Consider the following 21,014-nt stretch of genomic DNA (forward strand, 5'->3'; position numbering starts at 1 on the left):
GACGAACCACGGTACCCTGTCCAATCATCATAACGAGAAGGAACGAAGTCCACGTCATGTACGCGGGTTCGTCCGCACGCGAAGCAGCCACGTACAAAAACTGCGGGGTCCACGAAAACCTATAAATAAGATCCTTTCAAAACCATGCTTTTTTCTTGCCGCGACCTTTTATTTTCCCCCTAACCGCGAACCCAAACTTTTGGATATTAGGGTTTGTTACCGCCCTGCACGTTTCCTTGTTCTTTTGGGAGATTTTTTTTTAAAAAAAGGTAGTTGCCCCAGAGCGGCGAAAGGATAGGACCGATAAAAAAGAAAAAACAAACCTTAAAATCCTTTCTGGTTGATCTTGACGAGAGAACCCTAGCTTCTCCCTCCGCCTGCGGTGGTAATTCTGAAAATATAACCGTCTTTTGATTCCGCAATTCTGAGGTTTTGATCTTTTGGATGTATTTCTGAAGAATTCGTTGCTTGATTTGGTTCCAGGGATGTGCTTGTGTTCGAATCTTTCAATTTCAAGGTGCTTGAGGTTGTCTGGTAGGTCGGCATTTTTGGTCCATCTCAGGATAGTCTGCTGATCGGTTTATTTATTTCCGAATTGCCGGATTCGCTAATTCTGAAGAAGATTCCACTGCGGATTTTTCTTTTTCTTTTATTTTTTTGGAAGAATTGTGTGAGAAAGTGCTGTCGATTTGACATCGTTGATATATGCCGGGATGGATTGCTTGAATTCTTCAAGGCATGAATCAAAACGTCTTCGTGAATGGATTCCAGATGGTGTAGAAGTAGATGTGGTGCCCAATAAGAAGCAGGTAATTGAAAATTCAACTACGGATGTTTCAGAAGTTACCGATGCTCTAGATATCGCCTCATGCGGCCATAATGTTTCAAGCAAAGATGAGATTGGTTGCATTGACGTGACCTCTCCGAGGACAAGAAAATCCAGTTCGGACAGCAGTTCTTCTGTTTCGTGCTCTCGGTATCCAACAGTAACTGAAGATTTCAAGCCTTCTATTGTCTGTGGGGAGAACGGTAAACTTAAAATTAAATTGAAATGCAAGGTTGCAGACAGTGTAACATCTGCCACGTCAAGTCTCACGTCACAGAATCATAATGAAAATTATCCAATGTCCGATGGTCAAGATATGAAGCCAACATCTGGTGAGGTAGCTGAACCATTGAATAGAAGGGATTCTGTTGGATCTAGCGAGAATAATCTTATGTCTATGGCTGATGTGAGCACTTCAGACATATGGCATCAAGACCTTTCAAACGAGAAAATAGAACTCAAAATGGCCAAGAAAGTACCTCTAAAGAACGGCACAACAAATTCTATGAAATTTGTTTCCACTGATCTTCTCGATGGAGTTTCTGCATTGGAAGGCAAGGTAATTTGAGCGCTTTCAGTTATTTACTCGTGTATTCTCAATTTGGTCTGGCCACTTTGCCTCATCTGGTTGTGTTTGGGTGAAAAGGCTACGGTTTTTTGTGTAATGTCAGTTCTTGTAAAGTATTGTAGATTTGGCTGCTGTGGGGTATGGGTAGAACACGATATTAGGCCCACTTGTTTTGTCCTTGAAGGTTGATTAAAACTTCATACTGTTAAAACCATTCTGGTTGTCCTACTTTAAACCAGTACTTGTAATTTTTGCAAGAAGGAGAGCAAATATGTGGTAGAAATGAAGAACTAAAGAGTTCTTCTCTCAACATGTTGCAGGAAGCGATTATGAGTGAGATTCTTTCTCGAGAGGAGAGGAAGTCCGATGCAGAAGCTACAGGTGATCTACGTATTCCAATTTGAATTGTTGTAGTAATTTTTGTCAATCTCAAAGCTTTTATACTTTATATTTCGAGCAAGGCTAAAGAAAAAATTTATACCTTCTGCCAGTCTCATTTATTCTTATTTTCTCAGAATCATATCAAGAGGAAAGCTCTGATGTACAACAAGTTTATGAGAAAGATGAAATAATCCAACAATCTCAAGCATATGTTCCAGAAGAGTGTCATCCAAATCTAAGGTAAAATGTTTTTCATTATCATGTTAAAGTTTTCATTTTTAGGTTGATGCTTACATCTCCAGAAACCAATTTTCTGCCTGTTATTGCTTAGGATATGCTTCTATTCAGTAATGCAAACCCCTCCAGATTAGACAAGTGCTGTGGTTAACCTTTCTTATTCAGTGTCGTGGAACCTTTACCATAGCAGGGTGTCGGTATTTTCCATGGCATCCAAGCCTCTACTACTTGTAATAGATCCATGCTCTGAAATCATATGAAGGGGTTCTTCAAATATTTATTCTCTAATTCACATTTGTTCAAAACAGTTCAAATATGCTAGCCTTATGAGTTGTTCTGATTCTTCTTTGTTAGCAGATTGCTCAACTGAAGTTTTTACTTTCATTTTAGTGGCTGATGAGCTTCACTAACTTTTAGTTTTTTACCTCGCTGTCACACAGGCAAGCAAGTGTTGATGGTCTTGATCCTGACTCAAGTAGTGCAATACGGAATTTATGTTTTGATGAGAAGAGTTTGATGAAGCTAGAAGATTCCGGAGCTCATGCATGGGTTCCAAAAAAGTTAGCTTTCTGTTTCATGATTTTTGTGCATTCTTGTCATTATCACTATTATTAATCTGTTTAAACTACATCAATTCATAGCATTTTACCCCAAATACCTGGAATAGAGCAATTAATTTTCCTGTCAAATTCTATGTTGTCTTGACCTGTTTGGTGTTCTGAGTAATATTTTCTCTTTGCATTTTTAAGAACGACAAGACCAGGACCCCAGAGCGGGCCATCATCACGGAAAAATACATCTCAAAGAAGTGGCAAGAAAAGGTATTAATTCTTCTCGTATGGCAAGCCTGTATCAGCCCAACTGTCTCTTGAGTGCTTAACAGTGTCTACTTTTCCAGGGATAATAATTTGCACCGTTTACTCTTTATGCCAAATGGCCTGGCTGACGGAACTTGGCTGGGGTACTGCAACAAGGGTGAGGTGGGGTGGATCTAATCATTCATTTTTTAAGTTAATATTGTGAAACTGTATGTAACAAACTATTGACTGACACTGTATATTTTTCTTACAGACAGTGCTTGAAGGGCGTAAGCAGGGTAATGGTATCTTCTGCAGTTGCTGTAATGCAGAGGTAAGAAATAGGATTGTAAGGATCATATCACATGCCTGTATTCTAGTCAGCATTTTGAATTTTTACTCCTCTCTGTGAACAGGTCAGTCCATCACAATTTGAAGCTCATGCAGGATGGGCTACAAGACGTCAACCGTGAGTACTCGTACAGCCATCACAGCTCTGAAACACTGTGTCTCCAATTAACAGTCATGTGTATGTTTTGCATGTTTGCAGTTATCGTCATATCTATACCTCTGATGGCTTGACACTTCACGATTTATCAATATCTCTGTCAAAGGAGCTTGCAACTGTCAATTGCAATGATATTGATGACAAGTGCACTAAATGTGGCGATGGAGGGGAACTGCTTCTTTGTGATGACAAGTGTGGAAGAGCCTTTCACATAGGTATTATCTGTTTCTCTCATATCTTCAGTGTATCATTCTTTGTCTTATAATCTGTCATTTTCTGTGTTTGTAGTTTGCTTGGGGTTGCAATCCATTCCTGAAGGTGATTGGTATTGTCCACATTGCATAGATAAACATGTGTCTGGTAGAAAGGCAAACTCCACCCATAACTCAAATGCAGCCAGGCCACTTACCATACGATTGAGACGTGTTGTTAAAGCACCAGTGATAGAAATAGGTGGATGTGTCTTTTGCGGGTAGGCATCAATATCTCTGGACAGATCAATTCCTCCCACTAGACTGTACTATGTCGTGCACCCATCTTTAATGTTGTCTCTTTTATGTTGTATATTCAGGGGCCATGATTTTAGTGCATCAGCATTTAATGCTCAGACAGTTTTGCTTTGTGATCAAGTATGCCTCAAAAACCTTTTGCTGTCATATTTTTTTCTTTTGCTTCTTTTTTCTTATTTTTAGAATTCTAAACTGTTTATTCTTCTTTGTTTCTTGGTGTTTAGTGTGAGAGAGAGTTTCATGTAGGGTGTTTAAGAAATCGTGGTTTATGTGATCTAAAGGTAAACAAAAATTCTAACTTATTCTTTACTTTACTTCTGACTGGTTTTTTGGTAGCATATTAGATGTAATTTTCATTATGAACTTCTGTGTTTTATCTTGATGTCATTGGTTATAGGAGCTACCAAAGGGAAAGTGGTTCTGCTCTGCTGGCTGCACTAGAATTCACACAGAGCTAGAGAATAGGTTAGCAGATGGAGCAGAGATGATTTCTGCTTCTTGTATAACTGAAAGGAAGCTTGAAGAAAGAGTCATGAATAATGAAGGTGGACAATGTGTAAATTGGCAAATTCTAAGTGGGAAATTTGGGTCTTTGGACCAAAGACCACTGCTCTCCAAGGCTGCTGCAATTTTTAGAGTAAGTCTTTGCTGATTTTGAGTTGAATTTGCTACTCTAGCATTATGTATTTTATTTGGCATTGGAAGCATATGAAATGAACAAGTATTAGTGGACGTTTTTCATCTCAGTTCTCTGATTATCATGGTTTTGTTCCCCTTGTACGAACTACTAGGGTTGTTTCTTTGTTTGATAATCCCATCAAGTGCCATATGCACTCCAATAGCAAAGTTATTTAATTATTGGGTACTTTCTCAAAATATAACTCCCTGGCCTTTTTTCTGTAATCACTAATCGGTTATGTGGCTTAAAATGACATCTCTGAACCTTATCAGGTGTTCCCCTTTGCTCAAGCACTTCATTTTATGTGTTCATGTTTGATGTTTCTGCTGTACCTTTTCAATTTCCTTGTTTTTATTTGATTGAGATTTGCCTAAAGATCTTATTTTTATTTTAGTCTATTTCCCTTCATGGGCTTCTCCGGATATCCCCTTTCGTTTCTTGCTGAAACTTTTTTTAAATCCATTATACCTCTACTTGATCTCTCAAATGCTTTGATATTATTATTATTATTAATATTATTATCAATATTTTTGTTGAAAAATTTAATGTTACAGAACTTATTGTTACATAACATTAAAAAAGAGGACCGTACATCTGCAGAGCTTTGTGCGTGATATGTAGTTACATGCTGACCAAACCTAAACATTCTTTATGTTACACTTGTAGTGCAACAATAAGTTACATGCTGACCAAACATAAACATTCTTTATGTTACACTTGTAGTGCAACAATAAGTTACATGCTGACCAAACCTAAACATTCTTTATGTTACACTTGTAGTGCAACAATAAGTTACATGCATCCTTTGTTATGGACTTATTGATTAGGGAAAGATAGAAAGTGATGCATTCAATGATAATCTACCTCGGTGAAGAGGTACTAGATTTCACTTTTATCCTCTCAATTGATCTTAGTTTTTTTTTTCTTTTTGAATAGCTTAATCTTAGTTTTCATAACATGGCCAGCTGTGGAATGTTGGGAAGTGCCAACATTTTAGATATTGGCAGAATCTCTGGATGAGCTTTCTGAAAGAAGTTTATTCTACTACTGAAATGGAACAATTTTGCCACTTCGGTATTCTAATTAGAAACAATTTGAAGTGTCCGTTGACCTTTTTAAGAGGGTAAAAATATCCTAATCACATTATATACCTGTGGGTATTGATAAATCATTGCATGTTTCACTATGCTGATTTGATATGCATGTTATAGTTGTTGGTTCCAGGTCTTGTTTGTTGGTATTGCCTGATTGAAGCTTGAAAATATGCATGCGATTGTCTTCACACAACTTTTGATCTGGTTTTGACTTAATTCTATGTTGATCAGGACTGTTTTGATCCTATTGTGGAAAAGAGTGGACGTGATCTAGTTCCTGCAATGGTGTTTGGGTAAGTTGATACTGAATTTCTTAAAGCATCTTGATGAATTTTAAACTTGTCTTATGGTTATGATTTATTTAATCTTTTGCAGTCGTAATATTGGTGGCCAAGATTTCGGAGGGATGTTTTGTGCAGTGTTGATTGTAAAGTAAGTTTCCCTTCCTGGTAAGAAAAAGTTTTAAGGAATTAATAAGAAGGCTCAAGTTCTATGGATGGGAATTAGAGTAAACTATTGAATACATAATTTTACTTTCTGTACACATGGTATTGAGAAACCTGCTGTCCTAGGCAACTGGTTAGTATTTGTGTGCCAGTTTAATAAAGTATTTCTGGCATTTTTAACATTCGCTTGTCTAATTACAGTTCAATCGTCGTATCTGCTGGGATTTTCAAAATATTCAGCATGGAGGTTGCAGAACTTCCTCTGGTTGCTACAAGCAAAGAAAATCAAGGGAAGGTGGGGATATCATGTTAACTTAGTGTCTTTCTCTAATAAGTTTGACCATCCATTTTTTCTCCTAGTACAATGTTTTGCCTTGTAGCTGAACCTGTCGAAGTAGGGAAGTATAATATTTTCTTATTTGTAAGCTGACTTATGAATATGTGGCCTACCGACAGAACCATGTTATAGATCTAAGTGGATCTAAGTCACCTACTAATGTTACTACTCCTAAAAATTTCCCTTAGCATTGAATGTTCTTTAAGCTGTATTCTTAATTGGTTCATTGACTCTTTCAGGGATATTTCAAGTTATTATTCTCACGCATTGAGAGTCTACTGAGTTCCCTAAACGTGAGAAGTCTCATACTTCCAGCTGCTGAGGAAGCTAAATCAATCTGGACAAACAAATTTGGGTTCACAGAGATGACAGAGGAGAGCGTATGTGTTACTCGTGTTTCCATTTCTACTTGGTTGATTTTGTTCTGTTGTGAGTTTAACAAAGTGTTTTGGTTTTCAGCTCCGCCAATACTCAAGGTACAACCAGATCACTTCGTTCCACGGGACCTCGATGCTAGAGAAAATAGTGCCACAGATCCAGTTGTAAAGAAAGATGAGCGGGGCAGTATAGAAGTTATAAATATGTAGTTCCAATGACCCCCCAACTGCTCATTTGGGAAGTGGGAATTGGGCAGTTCAAAAGCAGGACCCCTGACCTGCAGTTATATTACGACTCGAGAAATGAAGGGGCAGCCGGAGTTGTTCATATGAGATTTTTTTATCTTATTTTCTTTCATTCATCTTTTTCATTTTCTAGTTTTGTATATGTCCTACCATTTTGTCAGATTGAGCAGCAATTTCTTTATTTCATTTTGATATTATTTTGTAGAGCTCACTGGCAATGAATTTTTTGTAAAAAAATTTCACGAGAGAAATATAACTGCAGCTCCTGCTACACCCTTTCGATGGAAATTACCCAGATAATATGTATGTTGACTAGATTTGTGATTACTTGGGATGGTTAAAAAAGGAGATCAAAGGTTGGTTGTGCAAATGATTCTGAAATGACTTATCACGTGAGTGTGAAGCTTGAAAAGTTCGTACCCGAATAAAAAAACCGCCAAAAAAGCGAAAAGACATCGTGCCTGAAAATTGAAGTAATGAATATGTAACTTGGTAGGGGTATATTTGTATTTCGATATCTTCTCGTACCTCAGTATTCAAATACCCCGCACTTTTTGAGGTTTAGGGTTCTACAGATTTCTCACCGCTTGGGTAATGGCTCTGAGGGCTGGCTTTCGTCGACTTCTTAGCGCTTCTCCAACAGTCTCCTCGCTTGCCTCTCTTGTCCGTCACAACTCCACCTTGACCGCTCCGAAGCTCTTTGTTAGCGGTATGTTTCCAGTCTGTGCCTCAGAACCATGCTTTGCTGTATGGCTGACTTACTTTTTCGTTGGTTCTGATCGATAATGTTTGGTACTTTGATAACAAGAAGAGCTAATATGTATACCTTTTTTATAAACGATTTGATTAATTTACGGTGAAGTTGGTTTGTCTAATGTCATTGAAGTGCCCTTGTGATTTTTTTATTTTATTTTATTTTTTTGCGTCAATTACCTCTTTTGATTGCTCAATCTGGTTTGAATTTTTTTTCAGAAGTTTTTAATTTTTCTAACAAATCGCATGCCACTCCAGTGACGAGCGAAAGAAGTGTAAATTTGCATTGCCTATGCATAAAGTATCTCTTCCCATGAGACTCGATCAATCACTACCGATTTTCTGCATTATTGTTGAGATTGTTATTGCTAAAACTCAAAAACTTCTATGCGGATCGTACTTCATCACGAGTGTCATCTCATATATGAAAGTAAAAATCTGTAGATTCCTGATACTCCTGAGTACGAGTAATCTACTTTGTTCATCTAGGGTTATTTTTCTCCCTTTCTTAGTAATTGTCTTTACTTTGTTCGTTTTCAAGTTAGCTGAAGTGCAGCATATTGGTGTTTTCCATTTTCATTTTAATTACATAATGTGGCTTTTATTTTTATTCATTCATTTCCATTACGTAGTGACGTTTGCAGACCAGAATGCACATATAGAACATCCTGTGTCTAAGTTCATAAGCCTCATGATCACCATGTCAAAGTCACCAATCAGATAGGAAAGAATCTACCATAGCCTGACTGTGAGTGAACTGAAAATGCTTTCCATCAATTCTACTTGTCTGGATTATGCTATGTTCTTGATATGCAATGTCTTAGTAATGAAAACCTTTCCTCTCAATGTATTATGACATTTTTAAACGAAACAGTAGCATCATGTGGACTTTTACGAGCTCTGATTGACAAACATTACGTCCATTCATGAACAAAGGGTTGCTATCCAGTTGTGACTATGGAGTGAACTTTTTTGCTGTTATTATGGTCATTGTTGACTCTAATTTTGACTGAAAATCTCTGGAACTGGAGAGGTGGAGAGCATACTGAACTTTATAGGTGTTTTTTATATGAAATATGTTCTATTATTCAAAATTTTAGAAACTTTTGCAAAGAAGTAAATGCCGATAAGGGGACAGACTTAGTGAAACACCTTTTAATTAGTCTTCTTTGTCCCTCGTAGGACCTCTTAGTTGAACTGGACCTAAGATCTGATTTCTGAAAAGTATATTGTAATAGCTAGGTAGCATGATCTGCAAACTTACTGGACTTATTTTCGCAGGGCTCTCGAGATTAACTACTGATCAAAAGCTGAGAGAAGCATTTTCTCCTTTTGGTGAGCTCGTGGAAGGTACATTTTTATGCATCTTACCAACTTATCGATTGTATATGTTCTGTCTGTGTGTACATTTCATATTGTCTTAGCTCCAAAGTTGTGCCTTAGCTACTAATGTCAGGCTTCTCTAGTTTGTTTACAAGATTTTTCATCCCTGCTCTATTCATTGGTATGGTTGTTTTTCTCTTGGTGATTTTATGATATTTTTCAGCAAAGGTTATCACTGACCGAGCCTCAGGAAGGTCAAAAGGGTTTGGTTTTGTCACGTATGCAACCATTGACGAAGCCGAGAAAGCTAAAGAGGGTATGAATGCCAAATTTTTGGATGGTTGGGTTATTTTTGTTGACCCAGCAAAACCTAAAGAACCAAAGCCTCCACCACCACAGGAGCAGGACTCTTCAGAGACTGGATTCAGGACAAACAAAACAATTGGTTGGTGTGGTTAGTGGGTGGAGATCTCTTTTGATGGAAGCTGAAAAATATTCACATCAAACAAAACAATACAGCATTGAATTCAATTCAATTCCGGTTGCTTAAAATATAGCTCTGGATTTTGATTTTTGTTTGGGAAATGCAAGTGCAACAACAAATTTGTTATTAAATTAATGATTTACAGGAGGAGGAAGTAGGTCCTGACCCTGGATTTTTGAATGCAATATGGGCCAAAATTATGATGCATTTGAAAGTGCCGCTAGTACAATATTTGCAATTTTGCATTGTCCTTTGGGTGAAGAGACACTTCTTAGTTGTGTAATTGTTGACTTAAATCTGATGATATCCTTTCACAGTTCTGATATAACTCGAAGTTAACAAATGTTAGTAGTGGTAACAAATGTTTTAGTTTCAAATCACCTTTGTTGATCTTAGGTGAAAGGAAAATGGAAGAAAGATGTTTGAGACCTCTTTTCAGTCTTTGACTGTTTGGAATCTGTAATTATGCACTCACAGGTTCAAAACAGTAAGGAAGGAATTCTTAGTCACTTACCCTATGAAAATGAAGCAACAATGCAGGCTGCAACCGATGATAGGGTAGTTTTGTGGATCATACTCAATAATATTTCTGGGATTTCAGGGACAATAATACTATTGTCCAAGAAACGTTTTGAGCACAGCTTGAATCTTTCTGAAGAAAATTTATTTATTTGATGTACTTGTTTTAGTTGATTACATTTCCTGCTGATTTTGTTCTAAGACCTGTTCGTCAATTTAATTAAGAATATGTGCCCAGACGTTTGTCACTCGAAAGATCAAATTAATTATTATGTTTTTCTCTGTGATTATCAATTCAGATTTCTCGAATGTGAGGAAGTGCTTCATGATTTGGCATAAAAATTTAAATTAGTTGATTTGGCATCAACTAGAGTGATTGATCGAGAACCATTGCCAAGAAAACTTTCGGAGAAGGGAGAAGTAGAGAAGAAAATGAGAAATCAACACCTTTTCTCCTATCACCAAGCAAACACAGTAAGATTGACTTAAGACGGTTATGGAGAAAGCTTCAAGAGAAAAGAAGCTGGGAAGGAGAATAAGAAAGAAGTAGAAAAATGCCCTAGCCCCTAGGTCCCGACTCTGAGAATACAAACCCTGAATCTGGTTCCCGTCTTTGGTTCTCTTATCCTAAATTTTTTAATCCCGATTACTTAATAAAGTTTTGTTTTGGCTAAGTTAGATGGGTGTTAGTCCGTCACCAGGTTTGAAAATATAGGATCCAAACATGGGACAGGCTCTAGTTGCCCAGTTGAACCAGCCGGTCCACTTTAGGTTTTATAACACCGCTCATTAAATGCTTCTAACTCTTAGAGCTTTATAAGGACGCCAATCAACTGAATAGTATAGATTTTTCATTTTTACAGGCAAAATTTGAATAAGATAAAGAGTTCTGGGAGCCCTCTGTGACTGTAAATGGAGCTGCTGCTATATCCTTCCACAGAGAGAATATGGAAAAGCTCAATTGTACACCATGTACTTGGGTGTTGCGCTGAACTTCTGGTAACCTTTAATGACCTTGTTGACTGCATCCAAAAAGTCTTTTTTGAGTCACCGTCTTCCTCCGGGCCCGAATTGCAAACATGTCTGATAGGAGGGAATCAATCAAAACAAAGTACATTTTTTTTTTTTAGTCCAACATGTTTGCAAATATTACTAAATGGACAGATGGGAAGACCATAAAAGAGATAGTTCATTAAGACCACTATTGCCTACCAGTAGAATTAGGGCAGAGACGAGCCAAAAGCTCAAGTCGGATCTCTCTCTCACAGTTCGTTGTTCTTGTGTGAATCTTGAATATATCTGTCCGGCTTACCAAATCTGGAAGACCAACCTCAACCTTACGATCTAATCGTCCAGGACGTAATAATGCTGGATCAAGTGTATCAGCCCTAAAAAATAACAGTAAAAGCAAGATCAGAAATGCTATTAATTGAAACTCAAGAGACAAAAAAAAATTAGATGTGGAATAATGTTTAACCAAGAAAAAGGCCAGAAAAGTTTAGATTTAGAGACTAATGAGCCCATTCCCTATAAAAAAAATGAAAGGAGAACGCAATAATGTGCAACATATCTCTGATTCATTATCCCAATCATTCCACAAGATAAGGTACCTAATCTTAATATAAGAGAGCTTCTAGGGGGAAGCTAATTTAGCACACAAATCAGCAGCCGAATTGGCTGATCCCCATTACAACCATTGCAGCTCATGAAGACTAATATATCTGTGCTATAGGTCAAATAGATAATGTTCGCTTGTAAAAACCACTATATCTGTGCTATATGTCAAATAGATAATGGTAATTGTAAGGGTTCCACTCGTGCATGTATCAAAATGAGCCATAATCCTCTTAAATGCAAATCAGAAAAAGCGTCAGAGGGACAACTTTATCTGAATTTGAGATGCCACTATATTTAAGCTTTATATCATCAGATCAAAGACTGAAGTTGCTAGATTTGGTAGAGATATGAATTCCAAAAAGAATATCCTCAAAGGAATCACAACATTGCAAACTGATGTCTTTAATCCTGTCTGATTTTACCAAAAGCAGAAGCAGAATAACTCCATAACAGGAAGAGTCAAACAGATTTCTTCACAAGTACAAAACTAAAGATATAATTTATTCAGCCTGACATATTTCACAGAATTAGGACGAAGAACTGTTTAAAAAATATCTTTACAAACCTTGTAAAATACTCAAATGTCTGGTACATGATGGAATAAACTAGGCCCAACAGTCATTGTTGGACAGTCCTCAGGTGTGCAGAATTCAGTAAGAGTGCCATAGAGCAGATTCACCTGGTTGAAGAAATCCACGGCTGAAAATAAAAAAAAAGTCCAACAACTTCATTTCAGCATTAAAATCATAGGGGGCAACCAGGATGAGATGAGAGAAATTAGGGCTATAGAGAGGGGCGGCGAGATTGAGATGATAGAAATTTAGGGGAGGCAGCTAGAGAAACTGAGAGGGATGATGGCTGGGAAAAACAGACAAAAGAGAGACAGAGGGAAAAGAAGCAGGTTGCAGCAGAGAGGAAGAGAAGCCGAGGAGGGACAAGGACACAGAGGAGAACCATCGAGCAGAGAGCAAGTGCAGGTATGAGGAGAGTGGAGAGCGAGAGCCAGAACAAAAGTCGAGCGGAGAGCAAAACAACAAGTGAAAGTGAATTCTCATGGAGTGAATTCACTTTCACTCTCCACTTTCACAGTGCACTAACGATTTTTGGGCCACTTTCCCTGATGGAAATAATCACTTTCACTAACAGAGTGCACTAATAGGCATTTAAGCATATATAAATAGGAAATAGGAAGGACCAATAAAACAGTTCCGCTGCTTCCTCCTCTCTTATCTTTGACACCCTGAGCTCTTTTCCTTCCAAGGTAGTTCATCATTCTTTCACCTTCTCTGATGCATTTTCTTTCTCAACTAATTCTTTATTGTACTAGGGAAGAGGATTGAAGGTACTATACACTGTAGTACTACAACTTTGCAAAACTTCAAAAATTCCATAAGAAGTAACATTTTCACAGTGAACAGAACACACTTCTGCAAAGAAAAAATAAAAAAAGAGAGTATACCTGCAAAGCTTTTGCGAACTAAAGCCTAATTTTGAGCAGCATAATACTGAGGAGCCAACTCAGGTAACCATAGCGAGTCAATTCTTGTTATATTACGGATATAGTTGTGATTTGTCCGAACAAGTTCATTAAAAATGATGCATTCTGGCTTTGCCCTGAATAATACTGAAGACGGATGGATCTGAACCATCTGACTGCTTGCCAGAGCCCTGGAAAATGATCAAAAGCAATTACCTAAATGTATCGCAGTTCAACTTCTATAAGCCAGTGGGTAATAAAATAAGAAAGCATCAACAAGCGTGACACTTAGCACCACTGATCCAGGTATCATACATTTTAAAGAAGCAGAAGAAGAAAAATAAAAATAATATAATGATGATGACAATGATGATCATGATGATGCAAGTATTTCATTTACTCAGTTATGTAACAACATTATTTGGTATTTCTTTTTTATGATGTTCACCTACAATCCACAAGAAAATAAATTCAACGACTCTAATATACTTTACTAACTCTAGGGTTGATGGCTCCTACTGCCTATTGAACAATTCTGAAACTATTTAATGATCTCAGAATCTCTTAACCTCCAACAAAATTCTAGACACCAAATCTGGTAGGAAGCTGATATCGCCTAGAATCTGCAATAGATATTTCTATATCTAGCCAAGAAAAATAAACTTGGAAAAGCAGCATTAAAGGAGGAAAAACTCAGCCAACAATCCCGCCAAAACCTTACATAAACATCATTCTAAGCATGAATTTGTATATGATTTTGAAAGCCCCTTTCAAGCGGCAAATACCCTTCCAAAGATATAAGTAATGGCGAAAATTAGAATCAGGAAACCGCCATAAAGGCCCCACATAAGAATACTAGCAGTAAATCACCTTTCTCCACAATGCATGTGTCTTGCCATGAATCTCCACAGCCATATAAATAAATAAAAACCCTGCTCACAAGCTGTATAGGACCAATACCCAAGCCACCTTCAGCATTATTTCAGCAAATTTTGCCCCAACATACGAATGAATATTTAAACTTGTCCTCAACCCCCACCAAAGATTCATTGAATGTTCACCATTTTGGAGAAAGCACTGAAGGGTCATGAAATGGCAGATAAGAAAATTTTGGAATTCCATTTAGAACCAACTTAAGCAAAACAATATGCCCCACCAGAGTAAAAACCATACAAATTTTAATGGCAGATCTAGCTTCTTTTTTTCTTTTTCTTTTTCTTTTTTTGTGAGATATTGAATTTTTTTTAAATGAGAAATGACGGTTAATTCATTAATCATGAAAAAAAAAATCTAGAGCGGAGGGGAAGCCTCAAGCCTCAAGGGGTTAAAAAAACCCTTCAAGGAGACGAGATCTAGAAACACCTGATTCAGCCAAGACATCATGATTAATGGCACTTCTAGCAATTTTATCAGGAAGAAAAAATTACCCAATATGTCATCACTTGTGTTAGACTCCACAAAGGTTTCAAGGATCTTTGAGGTGAAATGATTATTACTAATTGGAACCTGGTCAATACCCTCTCCATCCAATCATGGGTGATTGTTTCTTGCAACACGTCCTCCAAGAAGAATTGAGCTCAATTTGATGGTTATCCTCTTGAGAAAACAGGAACTGCTGGAGTCAGAAGGTAATTCGTTCTCAAAGTTGTCCATCATCTCTTAGCATCTTTGATTCCATGACTGCTACATTCATGCATTGTCACACAATCATAAAATCTTCCATAGGTGTGATGCTTGAAGTTCAAGGAAACTCTAAAACCATAATTAGCTTGTGTGAGAATGGCCTCAACCCCAACCCCCCCCCCCCCCCCCCAATGTGGCAGCATTTGGCACACCTCCCCTCTCTCATGATTGTGCTTCCCTTTGCAAAAGTTGGCCAGACTGCTTCGGGGCATGCCTTTGCCTTTGGAATATGTCTGGGATCATATTCTTGTGTAGCTTCACCTTCTTTGATGGCTTCAAGAGTTACGACAAAGATGCTTGGAAACATCTTGATGTCATTAACGATCTCAGCAATGCAGGAAACGAAATTAATCCAAATTCTTTTACTTTTTGTTATGGAGATAAAACTTTTGCAAGCATCCATTATCTCTTTTGGCAACTTCTCCAAAGCCGATAAATCGGTGGAGTTAAGCATTATCTGCTTTATGAATCCATAGGAATAAAATACGGACGCATATTTAGAGCCTATTTCTTGACTCAACTTCACTTGATTCCAACTGTTGCTGGATTTGGTTGTGAAGAAGGGAGTGTTCATCCCTTGTCCGATTTGCTCATTCCACTTTTGGAATTGAACTGTGTGATCGGATTCTATATTTGAACAAACGTTGTCCACCTTTTGAGGGTGTAACGAGGGTTCCTCAGACATAATGTCCGATAGTTTCAAATGTTGAATTTTCTTCAAAAACTCAAACTCATTAAAACTTGTTTTGTCTGCCTTATTAAGGCTTTGCAACCTTGTAAACTCAGACGGGGTAACCAATTTTGTCTTGAATGAAAATTCATTTCTAGACAAGTCCGTTTCCACCACAGAGGGATCCGTTGTGACTTCCTTTCCAGCTCGAGACTGGCAGGTAGAAGTCCCTGTTTCCAATTTCGATGAAATCGTTAAGATTTCTTTTCCAGCTCTAGACTGGCAGGTAGAAATCCCTGATTCCCCTATCTTCAAAGAATACTGGGTTGTGACTTCCTTCTCATGTCTGGCATGACTGGTAGAAATCCCGGGTCAACCTGTGTTTATCAAAACATTACAGTCATCTGTCTACTTGTTAGCTGACGTTGAGGCTTCCTTTTCTCGCGATGGTGATCCAGTAGAAGTCCCGGAGGAGCTTGGTATATCATGCCTTTTGGTGAGTTCTTTTAACTCTTCGGTTAATTCTTTAACCTTGAGTTGTAAGAGGTCTCCACTTAACCCGTGGCGGGCACAATTCTCGGATAAGTCTCCTCGTTCTGAAAGAATTAAAAGACTGCCAAAAAGAGACCGTAGGGTGGAAAGCAATACCGTAAGAGTGGCAATTGCTGCTGCTAAGTCCGTCAATGTGTTGCTAAGGGGATCCATTGTATCTGTCTGTAACACAAGAAAATTCTCGAGTAAAAGTAGCAGGTAAAGAATATCAGGTAAATACTATATCACCACGCTTGCTGCAGTGTTGTATATCGGGAAGGTGAAAGCATATCCCAGTATAAGAAATTCCAAAGGCTACATGCTCTGTATGTAGGCAGAGATTCAGTCAGAGAAGGTGCCTGAAGAGTCCGACATATTTTCTGAGTTTTCCGAAGTGGAAGACTCTGTTTCAAGATGAAGTTCATATACTTCAACGACTGACTGGATTTCATCATGATGGAGGATTTCCAATCCTTTTTCTTCGGCTAGTATCAGGTAGGTATTGTACTGCCGTTTTTTCTGTTCATTTGGACAATCACGTGCGAAATGTCCTCTTTTTGGCATATCCAGCACTTGCATTTGCTTGGGGATTTTCCCGTTGGGCAATATGCATTTGATCCTTTACTGGATATGGTAGGGCCAGAGTTTGTTCTTTTTCTAAAGTATCTCTTTCGAGGAGTATACCTATTTAAATAACTTTGTTGTATCCTAAATTTTTTCTAATGAAATTTTTTAGGATATTTTCTTTGCCTATGGCAGTTGGTTTTACAACCATAAACTCCTACATTTTTTTTCTGGTTAGAACAACATAATGTTTGTTTATATGCCTTACTACTTTTCTTTTGTAGTCTTTGGGCTTCGCAGAGATTTGCCAACAAGTCTTGTACAAATCTGTGTCTTCTTCCTAAAGTATCAAAATTTAGGAAATTATCCATGGTTACCGAAGATAGGAGGGTTTTTTCCAACTAATAAACATAGGATCTTTTCAAGATCAATACAATGAGAGACTATTCTCCCACAAACAACAACTCTCACTCTTAGACAACTAGCCTCAAACATGCAGAGCATACACAAACTATAGAGTTGTGGACTTTTCTTTACCCACCAACATCTATCAATAAATTCTTTTCTTTTCTTTGTGTTTCTCATTTTTAAATAGCCTCTTCTTACTATATCATGTAAGAGAATGTTATAAGTTCTCTCCTTTGTATATTATGTAAGAATATTTTCTATTTGATGATTATTTGTTTGATGCTAGAAGGAGTTGAGCCATGCTTTTATGCATGGCAATGTATTATGATGCATGTACATGCAATTTTTTTTTGGTGAAACATAAAAATTCATTCCCAACAATAGAAAAAGGAAAAAGGAAATAAAAAAAGATTGTGATCATTATCATGATGAGAACTTCAAAAAGGAAGAAAGGCAATCCATCTTTCTGAAGTTTCAAACCTGTATGATCCATCAGGCTGCTTCAATGCTGCATTCAAGAAGAAGGATGCAGCGAGGCATCTGCGAAATTGAAGCATGTCATCTCCACATGAAGAAATACGTAGACCCATCTGTCGGACGTGACCTTGAATTTGGCTGAAAACAAGACAATGAACCACAAATGAATTGGATATATCATATGAAAGATGTTGTTTATCCCAAAAGCACAATTAGGGGAACCTTGGTGCAAGAAACTTGATTACATGGGAAAGCAAGAAACAAATCATAAAGACTAGAGCCAGTGTAGAAGTAGAGCAAAGGAAAGATGTTTGGTTTCTCGGCTACACATCCTAAGGAACTGACTAGTGAGAATCAGACAAATATCTTCATGGCAAGTAATCTAGTATTCCATGAAAGAACAAGATATTAAATAGATCACCATCTTATAAAAAAAACAATAATCAGTGGAAAGACATGCTTGCATATTCACTTCAAACACCAGTCAAGAGATAATCCCAATAAAGTTTTGTCTCCTAACCTGTTTTCTCCACTTTATAGAAAGTAGGACACATTGGAAAACTATGTGCAACTTGAAGGAGAGTCAAAAGCTATAGAATAGGGTATTGATTTTTTTTAAATGAAAGTAGGGTCTTTCTTCAGTTAATTATACATTTCTTACATTTAAGCAAGGATTTTTTATGTATTGTTTAAACACTTCAAGTAATCATATTAGTAATGGTAAGAGGCTATTCTCAAAAAAATAAAAGTAATGGTCAGAAGTTCAACAACCTTATCTTCTTGTACAAGTTGACATCTCATCTTTCTTTTACTTTCCATTCATGAAACACTTATTTCCAATTTCTCTTTCTTCTTTTCATCTTTTTCTTTCCTAAAATTTTTATTTTTCACGTTACTACTTCACATAAAATTTTCGCATTAAATTCATTATAGAATAGAAAAATTAGAGGAAAAAGGAAAATCATGACCACCCAAAACATTGAGCAAAATCTAGCCACACCAACCTGTGAACATCTCGAGCATGCCTCAGAGAACGATTATTGATGAAATTTTCCCAGCACCATTTATTCAAGTTCTTCTCTATTAATTTCTCTTTCATATTTGCCTTCTTACTTTTCTCCAAACACTCTGCAGATGCCCTAAATACATTTACCAAAGTTATATGATCACCCTCTAGACTAGCAAAGGACTTCCTCGCAGCTCTTGCCTATTATCCAAGTAAAATCATTGTAAGCCATTAAAGATTCATCTACCACAAATCAAAGAGTTACAATTCCTTTTTTTATCAAAATGTATTAGAGCAGAAGGAAAGAATAGTGCTCAAAGAATTTAAAAGCATGCACCTAAGAGTATTCATTAGTTGAGGCAAGTTACAGATATAGTGCAAAAAAAGAGACAATGACTACCATTGTAATTAGACCTTTTTATTTAATCCAGTGAAAAATGAAACATTCATGACAAGAGATATGGAGGGGCCCCTAAAGGGAAACCGAGAAAGATAAAGTAAGGCAAAACCAAAACTAATAAGACATGAAACAAGTGAAATCACATGTATGCATAAATTAGACCATGGATTTTGCATTGGGGAGCCAACAGTGCAGGTCAAATAGCGAACCTTCCCCAACATGCCCAAGTAGGAATGGTTTTCCAAAAAAACCCGATGAGGCAGGGATGGGTTTATGCTAGAAACCCCAGTAAACTTCAGAAGGGTATTTTTATTTTTATTTTGAGTCAAATTTTTCAAAAGGGCAAACTGTTGAGAGCATTATGCACGATTGCTCTCTACCATCATTTTTTTTTCTGAAATGGTAGAAGGCTTTTATTACTAATAAATCTTTAAATTAGAAGAATGAAGTTGAATCTACAAAGAAGAATGAGTCAGCAATCAACAACAAGGATCTGAAGACACTTTCCTTTGCTAGAACATCTGAGATATTATTTACAGCTCAGAACGGATGCTGTCATAATACAACTAAAGAAGTACATAAGGCGTTGATTTTATAAAAAAACTTAAAAAAACGCCACAAGGTGGGGGTACCACCCCTTTATCCAACTAATCGCTACAGCTGAGTCACCTTCTACTAGGACAAGGGCTGAAAACTTCTGCTCATACAGCTCTCTCTGCCATCATATCACGCGGCCTGTTTCAATGGTCCATGACTTATAGGAGTTTCTAATTATTTTTAAAGGAATGATATCATGCATTTGATAATTTTCAATTTTTTATTTTTTCAGAGAGGACACGACTTCTTTATTTTTTTCTTCTTAAAGCCCTTGATATTTTTGTAAATGCAATAAGTTCTCTTCAAAAGACGCCGGGTTTGTCAAGAAATGGAAAGTCAATAACAGAGATCTAAACAGGGATTAAAGAAGCTACCAAAGATCAGTATTGTCTTGTTTAGGAAGGCGGTGACATGGAAGATTTAAAAAAAAATGAAAATTAAATAGAAAAAATAGAAAACATAAAGGACAAGGATCTGACAAGAAGCGAAGATATCTGCACGAACCATTAAAAACCCATCTTTGATTCAACCTACCATCTTAGTTCTGTACACACTTAATCTAGACTCCACAATAATGATAAAGTTAATTGAATGAGATGTAAAAACCCACCATGAAAAAATACAAATAAGAGCCACTATTATCAAACAACAAGCAACTACCAAAAGTGTGAGGGTCCCACGAAAACATCATTTAAACTGAAAGTTTACAAATGAATAATGTTAAAGTTGTATCCTAGTCCATCCCAAAATGACTAACTGAAGTTAAGAAGCCTCTTCTCAAATAAGAACAACAGGAATTGATGTTACATTCATTTTGTGAGATTAATTCCCACTAACACTCTGCCTCGCATCTAAGCCTACAAGAACAAACAATAGACCTGAGACGTGAATAAGACAAACAGCGTATAAATTAAATATGGTACAAACTAGGCCCAACAGAACAAATATACTACTCTCACACCAAGTTAAACTTATGTCCACGTTCATTCCAAAATAACTAGCCAAAGTTAGGATGTCTTTTTCTCAACTAATAACCACTGGACTTTTCCTGACATTTATCTATATGGGATTATTGCCACTAACAAAAAAAAATTTCAGTGCACTCGCAACTGCATTTATTTGCTGTTTGATGAACTGGAGGAGTTTCAACAAGGATCATAAAAGCAAACATGTTATTGCTTTCCACAGACCAGCTAATGGAGCCAGCAAAAGCAGACTAAAAACCACAAGTGAGCATATTAATTTCATGCAACATATTGGTAAATGTTTCATATTATTCAAACATTACAACCTGTAATGGGCTCATTTTGTGTCCTATAATGTCCTGTAAAGTTACATGTCACTTTCGGAATCCATAAAAACTATGTGCCTTTTCCCATAATGCACTGTAAAAAAACTGAAATTATTGAGTGCATCTCTGCATACCTCTGATCTTAGAAGGATATTCCCTCATAATAATCGGAGAAGGATTCTCCATCAGATAAACTAAACTTTGTTACA

General features: G+C 37.1%; 3 protein-coding genes across 6 annotated transcripts in view; 2 read left to right on the plus strand and 1 right to left on the minus strand.

Moving 5' to 3' along the window:
- Positions 1-305: 305 nt before the first annotated feature.
- Positions 306-7,282, plus strand: LOC137965939 (uncharacterized). The gene is made up of 19 exons (XM_068812344.1): positions 306-385; positions 484-1,385; positions 1,715-1,775; positions 1,910-2,015; positions 2,453-2,572; positions 2,762-2,833; positions 2,911-2,992; positions 3,084-3,143; positions 3,226-3,278; positions 3,360-3,532; positions 3,606-3,789; positions 3,889-3,946; positions 4,051-4,107; positions 4,224-4,463; positions 5,831-5,892; positions 5,975-6,031; positions 6,247-6,340; positions 6,622-6,762; positions 6,842-7,282. Exons 2-19 carry the CDS (start codon positions 714-716, stop codon positions 6,926-6,928), a joined length of 2,379 nt encoding a protein of 792 aa, XP_068668445.1. The 5' UTR covers positions 306-385; positions 484-713; the 3' UTR covers positions 6,929-7,282.
- A 298-nt stretch (positions 7,283-7,580) lies between these two features.
- LOC137966509 (organelle RRM domain-containing protein 2, mitochondrial) lies at positions 7,581-9,876 on the plus strand. Its single transcript, XM_068813148.1, has 3 exons — positions 7,581-7,714; positions 9,040-9,108; positions 9,305-9,876. The coding sequence occupies exons 1-3, from the start codon at positions 7,600-7,602 to the stop codon at positions 9,538-9,540; spliced, it is 420 nt and encodes a 139-aa protein (XP_068669249.1). The 5' UTR covers positions 7,581-7,599; the 3' UTR covers positions 9,541-9,876.
- Positions 9,877-10,829: 953 nt separating this feature from the next.
- Positions 10,830-21,014, minus strand: part of LOC137965860 (pre-mRNA-splicing factor ATP-dependent RNA helicase DEAH10-like) — a 29,944-nt gene continuing 19,759 nt past the window's right edge. The window contains exons 11-16 of one of the 4 annotated variants that reach the window (XM_068812229.1): positions 18,516-18,718; positions 17,515-17,649; positions 13,161-13,369; positions 12,267-12,380; positions 11,297-11,472; positions 10,830-11,167 (exon numbers count right to left, since the gene is read on the minus strand). In XM_068812229.1, the coding sequence (XP_068668330.1) occupies positions 13,186-13,369; positions 17,515-17,649; positions 18,516-18,718 (522 nt within the window). In that variant the 3' untranslated portion in view covers positions 10,830-11,167; positions 11,297-11,472; positions 12,267-12,380; positions 13,161-13,185. Of the gene's footprint in view, positions 11,168-11,296; positions 11,473-12,266; positions 12,401-13,160; positions 13,370-14,216; positions 14,256-17,514; positions 17,650-18,515; positions 18,719-21,014 lie in introns of those variants that run through there. The other 3 variants (XM_068812228.1, XM_068812230.1, XM_068812231.1) reach the window with 3 other exon arrangements.

This window comes from Aristolochia californica, unplaced genomic scaffold (genome assembly GCF_029961685.1).
Source record: "Aristolochia californica isolate CCGP_79_NKW_82.1479 unplaced genomic scaffold, dmAriCali1.0.hap1 SCAF_5, whole genome shotgun sequence".
In the NCBI taxonomy this organism is placed as follows: domain Eukaryota; kingdom Viridiplantae; phylum Streptophyta; class Magnoliopsida; order Piperales; family Aristolochiaceae; genus Aristolochia; species Aristolochia californica.

Excerpts from the sequence above, each read along its gene's own strand:
- LOC137966509 (XM_068813148.1), top strand. The coding sequence starts at position 7,600 with ATGGCTCTGAGGGCTGGCTTTCGTCGACTTCTTAGCGCTTCTCCAACA. Across the intron at positions 7,715-9,039 it reads TCCGAAGCTCTTTGTTAGCG|GGCTCTCGAGATTAACTACT; the intron begins GTATGTTTCCAG and ends TTATTTTCGCAG. Across the intron at positions 9,109-9,304 it reads TTTTGGTGAGCTCGTGGAAG|CAAAGGTTATCACTGACCGA; the intron begins GTACATTTTTAT and ends GATATTTTTCAG.
- LOC137965939 (XM_068812344.1), top strand. The coding sequence starts at position 714 with ATGGATTGCTTGAATTCTTCAAGGCATGAATCAAAACGTCTTCGTGAA. Across the intron at positions 6,341-6,621 it reads GCAAAGAAAATCAAGGGAAG|GGATATTTCAAGTTATTATT; the intron begins GTGGGGATATCA and ends TGACTCTTTCAG. Across the intron at positions 6,763-6,841 it reads CAGAGATGACAGAGGAGAGC|CTCCGCCAATACTCAAGGTA; the intron begins GTATGTGTTACT and ends TTTGGTTTTCAG.